The 9453-nt window shown below is 39.8% G+C and overlaps 1 protein-coding gene across 1 annotated transcript; it reads right to left on the bottom strand.

The window, feature by feature from the left end:
- Positions 1-939: 939 nt before the first annotated feature.
- On the bottom strand, positions 940-2191 carry rnf7 (ring finger protein 7). Its single transcript, XM_022192554.2, has 3 exons — positions 2000-2191; positions 1811-1858; positions 940-1402 (listed from the first exon to the last, which is right to left on the bottom strand). The coding sequence occupies exons 1-3, from the start codon at positions 2163-2165 to the stop codon at positions 1284-1286; spliced, it is 333 nt and encodes a 110-aa protein (XP_022048246.1). The 5' UTR covers positions 2166-2191; the 3' UTR covers positions 940-1283.
- Between the last annotated feature and the right edge of the window lie 7262 nt (positions 2192-9453).

Here is a 9453-nt window from a genome sequence, read left to right as displayed (position 1 = left end):
TGAGGTTAATTGATAACTCTAAATGGCCCGTAGGTGTGAATGTGAGTGTGATTGTTTGTCTGTATATGTAGCCCTGTGACAGACTGGCGACCTGTCCAGGGTGTCCCCTGCCTTCGCCGAGTCAGCTGGGATAGGCTCCAGCACCCCCTAGTGAGGATAAAGCGGTGTATAGAGGATGGATGGATGGACTTTGATGGACTTTCAAACAAGCAAATTACATAAAACACGTGAACACCAATGTTGTTTCACCATATGCAAACATTTGTAAATGTTAAAATGTACTTGAACTTTCTTCTGACACAAAACAAATCATGTTTATACAATGAGCCTGGTATCAAAATATGGGTAAAGACGACACCTTGTTTTACCAACAACCTTTTCACCAATGACTTTTCGAAGTTTGCCCAGAACACACTTTTAAAAACAATTTGCCTGCGAGTTGTCACTGAACAGATCAAACCGGTGCAGTTTTGCTATTGAAAATATATGTCCCTTAATATTGATGCTTTTAAATTTTTAAAGGAAAAAATCCTACTGAAAAAATACAAGATTTTAGCTTTAGATTGTGACACCTGAAGTGGATTTTAAGCTCCTATGGCTGCAGTTTTAACAAAGCTCAAATGTGTTTTATTGCCTGAAAAATTTCATGTGGCTACCTCCTGTTCTAATGAAGGCTTACAAATCCTGAAAAAATAATGCAAACTTGAAAGCATTAAATCTCAATCCATCCCTATTTCAACAGCCTGTGACTCAGAAAATATTCATAGTATGAAGGTAAGGTTTACATTTGAAACCTAGATTAGTGCAAGTGTGTACTTCCCTTATACTAAACTAAGACATTGGTAATAGGATTGCATAAAATACAGGTTTCCACATCTTTACCATTTATAGGAACTGCGTACCAAGTATTTTCAAATGTCTTGATGAAAGAAAAACGTATTACAGCTATTCACAATTCTTTATTTTTAAAAAGACAGTCACATATTCAAGATGTGCCACACATCACCACAGACACCAATGTAAAGCTAACATGTGACCAAACACTGCAACACATTTTATCCGTCTCTCCAGGACTCTTGACCCCTTCGCTCACATCAACCAATCGAGCCTGTGCAGCTTCAATTTTGTCCATCATCCTCCTCTGATACCAGGACTACTGAAAACATGCAATCATAAGTAGAGAGACCGCTGTGGATGGCTCTGCACAGGGCGTTGCAGTAGTCATTGTCAAGTCCATCACCACTTGTGGGTGAACACAGGTGTAGTCCACCTGGATGTGAAGCTCATTTGCCGATTCTCTGAACCACCCAGTCCTGTTGGCAGAGGGGGCAGCGATTGTTCTGTTTCACCCAAAGGGACATGCAGCAGTTGTGAAAGGAGTGATTGCACTCTCCCCATACAACTGAAAGACAGACAGAGCATGAGGGGTTTTATTAAAGCAGGAATCAATGAAAGGCCATTTACAGAAGACACATATCTGAGAAGATTAAATCAGAAAATGTGTGGCAATTCATTTGAGCTTTGTCAGTTGTATTAATCTCAATAAAGTCAGTAGTTTATTGTGCAGTACTTCATCTAAGATAATAGCTGAGTTGAATTATGGTAACTCCCAAACATAAATAAATGGCTCTTTTAAGTGTACTTTGAATCTGACCAACACGAGACTACAAATTCAGAATTTAAAGCCCCTTGCTCTGTGATTAGCTGGCTTGGTGGCTTCCTGTGACAGCTCACACAAAGTAGCTAATGTTAGCTTGTTGGATTAACCTGCTGAGTGCTAATAAATGTTTAAGTGCCAAGGCTGTCTTACCAACACAGTCCTCTTGTTTATTTTCCGCCTGGCATCGGAGACAAGCGTCTGCAAATCAAGAAATAATACGTTACAGTACCATTACGCTGGTTGCTTCAGGTATTAATGGTAAGATTAGCCACGTTAGCGCCATTAGCCGGGTATCCGAGCTAAGCTAACTGTCTAACGCTGACAGTTCCTCGGACTCACCCATTACTTGCACCCGACAAATGGCACAAGTGTCACATTCAACGTCCCAGCTCCACATTGCCACTGCATTCCACTTCTTCAGGGAAAACATCTTGTCCCCGCCCGACTTAGAGCCCGAAGAAGTGTTGTGAGAGAGGACTAAACCCGGCTCGTCACCGTCATCCATCTCTGCTGCACGGTAAATACGGTAACATTAGCACTGCAGCGCAGGTTAGCTTAGCTAAACAAAATGGACGAAACGCTGAGGCGGCGACGCTAATGCTAATGCTAATGCTAACCGGTTTAGCAAGCGGCTTGTCTCCATAGTGACAGAAGAGGGAGCTGTTTTACAGGACTCAGAGGGAACAAAAATACAGTTCTCACACTTTTCAAAATACTCATACAGGCCCGGACTAGCAATCGGGAGAGGCGGGACTTTTCCCGGTGGCCTGCCTGGACAGGCCAGCCACGGACTGGCAGGCCAATGAATAAAAGTTGATCGGCTTTTTGGCAGACAGGCCAGAGACAGCAGCACTTGAAGCCTTACAGAGTACACGCCCACCCTCCTGTCACTCACACAAAAGCAAGTGCTCTGACCTCTAAATCAGAAGGATAGGGATTGGTCAAAGTGACATTTTTTTAGAAGAAACGTGCCATGATTGGTTAGTTGCTTTATGGCCCGCCCCTTCATAGAACGGGGAAGCACGCACTGCAGAGCGGTGATATGAGGCGAGAGAGTGGAAGGAGCGAAGATTATGGAGCACTCTTACGTCAAATAAGTTTACAAACGGTCGGTTCTTCTCACAAATGCATCATCAGACTTCAAAGGCCAAAATATAATAAAAAATGTCTGGCCCAAATAAGCTCCACAGGTGTCAGGTGGGTTGCAGGAAGCCTGAAAACGTTTGAGACCCCCTCTTCAGGTAGGATAGGCAGTTGACTTACAATTTTCAGTTATAAAATGAACATTGGTGTTTGCATATACTATTAGCTATGACCAGTTCACATCTAAATGATTTGCTGACAAAATAATATATATTTTTTTAATTCCACATGTTATATATATAATAGGAAAAGGAAAACATTGGAAAAATTGGTGAGGGTAGTGAAGAGATTACAGAAGAGAAAAGTACTGGACTGTATGGAGCTGTCGTTATGGTTGTGTTTAATAGACTTACTGTCTGTTTAGTAGTGTTGTAATTGCTATAACATACTGTAAAAGACCTATTTTTGGAAGGAAAAAAAAACTAAATTTTGGTGCATTATCCCACGTGACACAACCCTTGCGGTGGCGGAAGTGGCCTGACTGATTGGAAATCTCCCAGCCTGAATTTCTTTCCCAGTCCGGCCCTGCACTCATACATCCAGATATTTAAGATCACGGGGTGAAACAGACTGAATACAGAGAAATAAAATAACAGTCTGGTCATAGCATGACACATAAAAGTGGTAGGGTATCTATCAGGCTCATTTGGCTTCTGTCTATAGGCTAAGCTACATTTCAGGAAAATGTTATATAAATGCGACAAATTAAAAATTTCTCAGCTCTGTTTACATTAAATACAAAGCATTTGTGGATTTAGGTGTGTGAAATGTGTTTGCATGATGCAGAAAAAATATCTGGTCTGTCGTACGGGAAATATAAGTGTGATACATAAAAATACTTTTCGAAATCGAATATTAGTTGAAACCACACTTAATAACTTGACAATCTCGGTTTCTTACACATTAAACATTGATTACACACATAAAACAACTATTTGCTGTTAATCCTGTGATAATGTTACTCTTTTTGCAGCACAAAAAACAACTTAGTTTGACCAGGACATTAACAAACAAGTTGCAAGAATTCCAAGCTGTTATTTGTCAATGTAGGTTTTTATAGGGTAGCTGTAGAGAATCTGATTTTGTCCAGAATAATCAAATTGATATTAGTCAATTTGAAATTATCTATATATTCACATAAAAATCTGTTTTCACCAACATGGAAAGTAAATCTAATAGGATATTTAGTTTAAACATTTCTTATCCAGTTCTAAAAGTATCTCAGCTGTCTGCCCTCAAACAGTCTGTTATAAAATGCTGTAAATTTTAACTGAACAGACAGCATGGAAACATCTGCTTTTCTTTCTTTCTACTGACAGGAAAAAGAAGCAAGTTCAGAAGTCATTTCACAGTAAATTACTGATGTACTGCATATTGGTTCTCATTTCAGTTCTTCTGAAATCCATGTGATAGCATAAAACATTTTTATTTCTTTTGTTATGATGAACTGCAAGTAATATAAACCTCATGTTAGTGTGTCTCAGTAAAACATTGTCTAGACATGTATGTCATATATTACATGTGCATTGTTAAATATCATATGTCAGTTATTTATGACCCCAAACTCTAGTGTATAAATGGATTCTATTTCAGTCAATGTGCAGCAAAGTGTCTCTGCAGGTGAGACCTAGCATTGGAGAAAGAGCACATTTGCAATGCATACATGTAATTATTACATACACATACATAGGCGTCAGTTTTGTTTTTTTTTTTTTTTTGGGGGGGGGGGGGCGGTGGGGATGTGTCCCCCCCCACACACACACACTTTTGTCAAGGGTCATTTTGTCTCCAACACATTCAAATTCTTCACATGTAAGCCGTTGTAAACCCAGTTATTTTCAGCAGTATAGAAAATTCCGACGCTCCTGAACGCACCATCCGCACTCGGCCGAGAGTTGCACAGACATGCAGCACACCTTCGTGAGGTTAAAAAAAACGTGCAGATGCTAAATTTGCGCCTGTGCAAGTGGAAGCTCCGACCAGAGGCGTGCAGGGGCAAAATTTCGGCCCGGGAGAATTAGTACTATAGCGGCCCACAGACTCCTCTACCCACATGTACCTATAGCTCAACAGGTTGAGCCTCTGCCTTTGGTGTGGTGGTTGTGAGTTGGAGCCCAGCTTGTGGCATTTTACCGCTGTTCTTCGACATTTTCTCAAATGCTGCTGTCTTACCAACGACCGAAGCATATGAGAAAAGCAGGTGTGTCGCACCAATGCTAAACGTTGATCTCAAGTAGAGGGCCACAAAATATCGTCCCACGGGCCGCAGTTGGCCCGCGAGTTTGAGACCCATGATTTAAAGCATTATTATTATTATTATTATTATTATTATTATTATTATTATTATTGTTTTATGACTGGAGCGGCCCAACAACAAAGCGGCCCACCGGGGATATCCCCGGTGTTCCCGATTACCCAGCACGCCACCCAGGGTGTGCATTTCCATCTGACAATGGCTGTGGTCTCCATCCCCCCCCCCCACTTTTAAAAACAAACTGATGCCCTTGTACACATACAAATTACATGTACTAACTTGAATTCAGGGAGCTCTGTAGTAGTTTATGGTTGATTAATTTAAAAATACAACAATAATGTTGAATTTTACAGTATCAGTGCAGTGGGATTAAACATGTTAAATGTAATTGTACAATGTCATGTTTCAAGCAAAAGAACCTATACCTAAGTTATAACTTAGGTAAGGTATACCTAAGTTATAACTTAGGTATACCTAAGTTATACCATTACACTTTTTGAAGGTAGTCACCTTTAACAACTAACATTTCAAAAAGAACAAAACATACATAATACTAACATTGGAATGACTACTAATACTTGTATCCCAATTTAAAGTACTGAAAAGCAAAAAACGATTTTGACATCACCCATGCCATTTTGAGTAAGAATATCTCAGTAACTACAAATATAACCCTGATGCTTTTTTTGTAAAGTGATAGAAGACAGATGGAACTGTCTTGTAGAAAAATTTGGGTTCTCTGGTACCTGTCCCACACTGAGATTTTTGCCACCAAAAATAGCCAATTAAAAATCTCATCCAACTTTGGGAGCTCATATTTTCCAAACTGAGGTACATAGAAAGCTCCAGTTTGCTAAGTTATCACACAGGTTTGTGTAGAATGGAACCCAGGGGTGTTAGAACACTTCTGTGCAGTATTTCTAGTACTTTTAAGGTCCCAAACCCCACTCATTAGTAGGTATCTCTTAATTTTTAGCATTTTTAGCAAGCCCCCATGGCCTGCAGAGTGTAGGGAAACACCTGGGGATGTTTGTGGGGCACTAGCTACATGCAGAGGCCTTGTTTACCAACTCACAGCTCTCTGGTATCTCTAGATGCTGAGAAATAACCACTTAAAGATGCAAAAAAAAACGCTGGCGAGGCTTTTTATAGCCCAAATTCTGAAAATTTCAGACCCCCACAACTCAGAAACTATTTGAGCTACAGACCTACAATTTTGCATAGAAAGTACTTTTGTAACTATCTAATGGCATGCAAATTTAGGACTAATTTGAAAATATTGCAGCAACACCCCCAAGGAATATCTGGTCATTTCACCTGGAATGACCCATAATAGTGTTTAGGTTTCCAGAGCTCCTTTAGAAAGAGTTCCTTCTGTTCTGCACATTTTATGGTTGCTGACAACTTTCAAGGCTGCGAGAGACAAGAGCAAATAATTGTTGCCAACAAACAGGAAAACTGTGAATATGTATAACAGAACTGTGAGTTTGAGCAGCAGAAATGAAGTAATAACTTGGCATTTTCAAGAGGAGATTGACATACCTCATTAGTCAAATATGTCAACTTATCTGCTCATTAAAACTGGTTTGTTGCTCTATAAAGTAATTTAACTCTAAAGGTGGTTCTAGTTTGTTAACCTCATTGAAGCCATGTTCAGGTCCTCCTGTAAAACTGTACCTGCATGCCTTTTGTTTACTGTAGAATAAAATAAGCTGTGAAAAGAACTGGATTGTACACACATTTTCTAAAATGAGTTGAAGAGCAAAATGATTGCCAAGATCAGTCAAGATAATATCTGTGACATCATCTCCAAGCACCATGATGTTCCTGTGGCCACAGCTGTTGATTATATTTGGAAATTTATTTGGAAATAGTCCATGAAACTGCAGCCAACATCCCTGAGCATGGCCCCAGGAGGAAAATCAAACTAATTGTCCAGAAGGATATTTTGAATTATGATTTTAAAAAAAGAACCAGGAAAACTTCAAAACAGACACAAGCTGACCTTCAAGGTGAAGGTACAACGGTGTCTGGTTGTTTGCTGTCTGAAAATAAGTGGGCTTTATATAGAAGGACAACTAAGGATAGCTTCAGTTTTGAAAGAGGTAGAAAACTGGAATTTGCCAAAAATAAAGTTGAGGAGTCTCGATGTCTCAGTGCTGAATTAACCTAAATTAGACCTTTTGGTTGAGTCACACTGACTCCACGCTCACAGGAAAAATATAACAAAAAGTCTCAGAGAAAAGTACACTGCACCCACTGTGACAGTTGTATTATTGTGCTGCTTTGATGCAGTGGCAGAGACTGACTTGATTCTGTGCAAAACATAATGAAATCAGAAGCTTATCAAAGAATCCTGGAGGTAATGCACCACAAGAGCACACTGGTCCTTTCTGCAGTGATTTGATGTGAGTCCTGATCTTTAATCCAATATAAGACCTTTGGAAAGAGGTGAAATTCACAGCTGGGAGAAGCTCTTCATCGGACCTGAGAGAACTGGAGCTGAAGATGGGTGAACCAGCAGCAGAACAGAAAGTCTAATGTGCTGGATTGAAAATCAGAAATGGTCTGATAATTTTTTTTGTCATTTTTGTCACCTCAACTTGCTACATGAAAAAGCACAAATAATTTTGGCCTATATGAATATGAGCTCTTTATGAAGTCCATACACTCTAACATCAGTGTCATTAGGATGATATAGTGTTCATGTGTAGACAGCATTGTATTTCTATTTTTTTTCTCATGTTTTATATAATTAGGTTTTTTATTTACTTGTCATGCCAAACATGGAGTCACCTTCCATCCAACCATCTGCCAGCTGTACCTGCTTCATTCTGTGGTGGATCATAGACCCTATTTCAGCTGACATTGGCTGAGAGGTGAGGCAAATCCTGGACCATGTCTCCAGTTAATCACAGGGCAAACGAAGACAAAAAATACCCCTGCAGTCACACCTACAGCCAAGGGCGTAGGTTTGTATAGGGACGGTAGGGACATAACACTACCAACTTTTCAAGAGGGTCAAATTGTCCCCACCAACTTTTAAGCAACCTTATTTGCATTATATAATGAGTTCAGTTATATAGGTAATTTTGATTGTCTTCCCATATGTTGTAAGGATAGAATTGACCCTACCATTATTAAGTGAATTATTTTCATTATGTTCAGACCAGGTTCAGACTTACATTTACCCCTTTTCACTTGCTGAATGTGCCGGCTGATGACTTGAAACCAAATACCTATTAGTGCATTTATTTATTAATTAAAATGTATTTAATTACTATCACCTGAACCAATACACATGAAAGTTAGTATAAGTCAATACAGATTTATTTTGCATTGATCATTTAGCTTATCAATTAATTAGGTTCATATTCGTGAGAAATGTAGCCCTGACCCCCGTTCACCCAATCTGTTTGGTCTTATTAATGTCCCGTCCCCAGCAAAAAGTGTATATGCAGGTTATGCTGTTATATCGTCCCTACCAATGTTGAGACCAAACCTACGCCCTTGCCTACAGCTAATTTAGAATCACCATTTAATCTACCAAGCATGTCTGGAGCACCTGGAGGAGAACATGCAGCATCCATTCAGAAAACCCCAACAAAATAGCAAGTTTAAACCCAAACCTATCTTTGGTCACCTTGTTAACCACGCCTGACGTACGTCAGCGGGGTTACTGCATTCGCTTTGGTATGTGGCTGGCTGGCTGGGTAAGTACGTATGTATGTGGGTGGGTATGTCCGGTCAGATATCTCTACAAGTGCTGAAGTCAGGATAATCAAACTTGGCACTGAAGATCAGTCTAAGGTCCCCTGCTCACTTGTGGAGTTACAGGTCAGCAGATCAAGTAGGAAGGGTTATACGTAGGATGATCAAAATTGATACAGAGTATCATGCATGGGCGTGGTTCTGCCCTCTACTGAGGGCTCGTCTAGTTTATTTCAGGATCATTTGCTGTGGCTCTAATACCTAGTGACAAACCCAGTCTTGAAGAGGTCCCTGAGTTGAAATCTAGTTTTTAAACACTAATTTAACATGTCTATTCTCAAATGTTTGTATATTCTCAGATTAAAGTGTTGAAATGTTTTTGATATTTTGCCAGTTAACATATTTATATAGAGAGTTAGAATGTGATGTCTCACTCTTACAGCCCACTTTCCTCATACCTCCCCTTAATCCTCTATGTCCCCCTTTTGTGTGCACGAGCATTACCGCGCACAAACATGCACAGGACAATCTGGAATAGTGTTATCAGAGTCACTTTGCTTATTTTCCACTTACAGTGCCAGGGCTGGGCATGAACACCAAATTCTTTCTCAGTGCACACCCAGAGCAGATAGCACACTTTGAGAGATAACTGCTGAAAATGATATAAAGTGTTTTAAATGATTAT

The sequence above is a fragment of the Acanthochromis polyacanthus genome, chromosome 13 (genome assembly GCF_021347895.1).
Source record: "Acanthochromis polyacanthus isolate Apoly-LR-REF ecotype Palm Island chromosome 13, KAUST_Apoly_ChrSc, whole genome shotgun sequence".
NCBI lineage: Eukaryota > Metazoa > Chordata > Actinopteri > Pomacentridae > Acanthochromis > Acanthochromis polyacanthus.
This window is presented reverse-complemented; position numbering and strand designations above follow the sequence as displayed.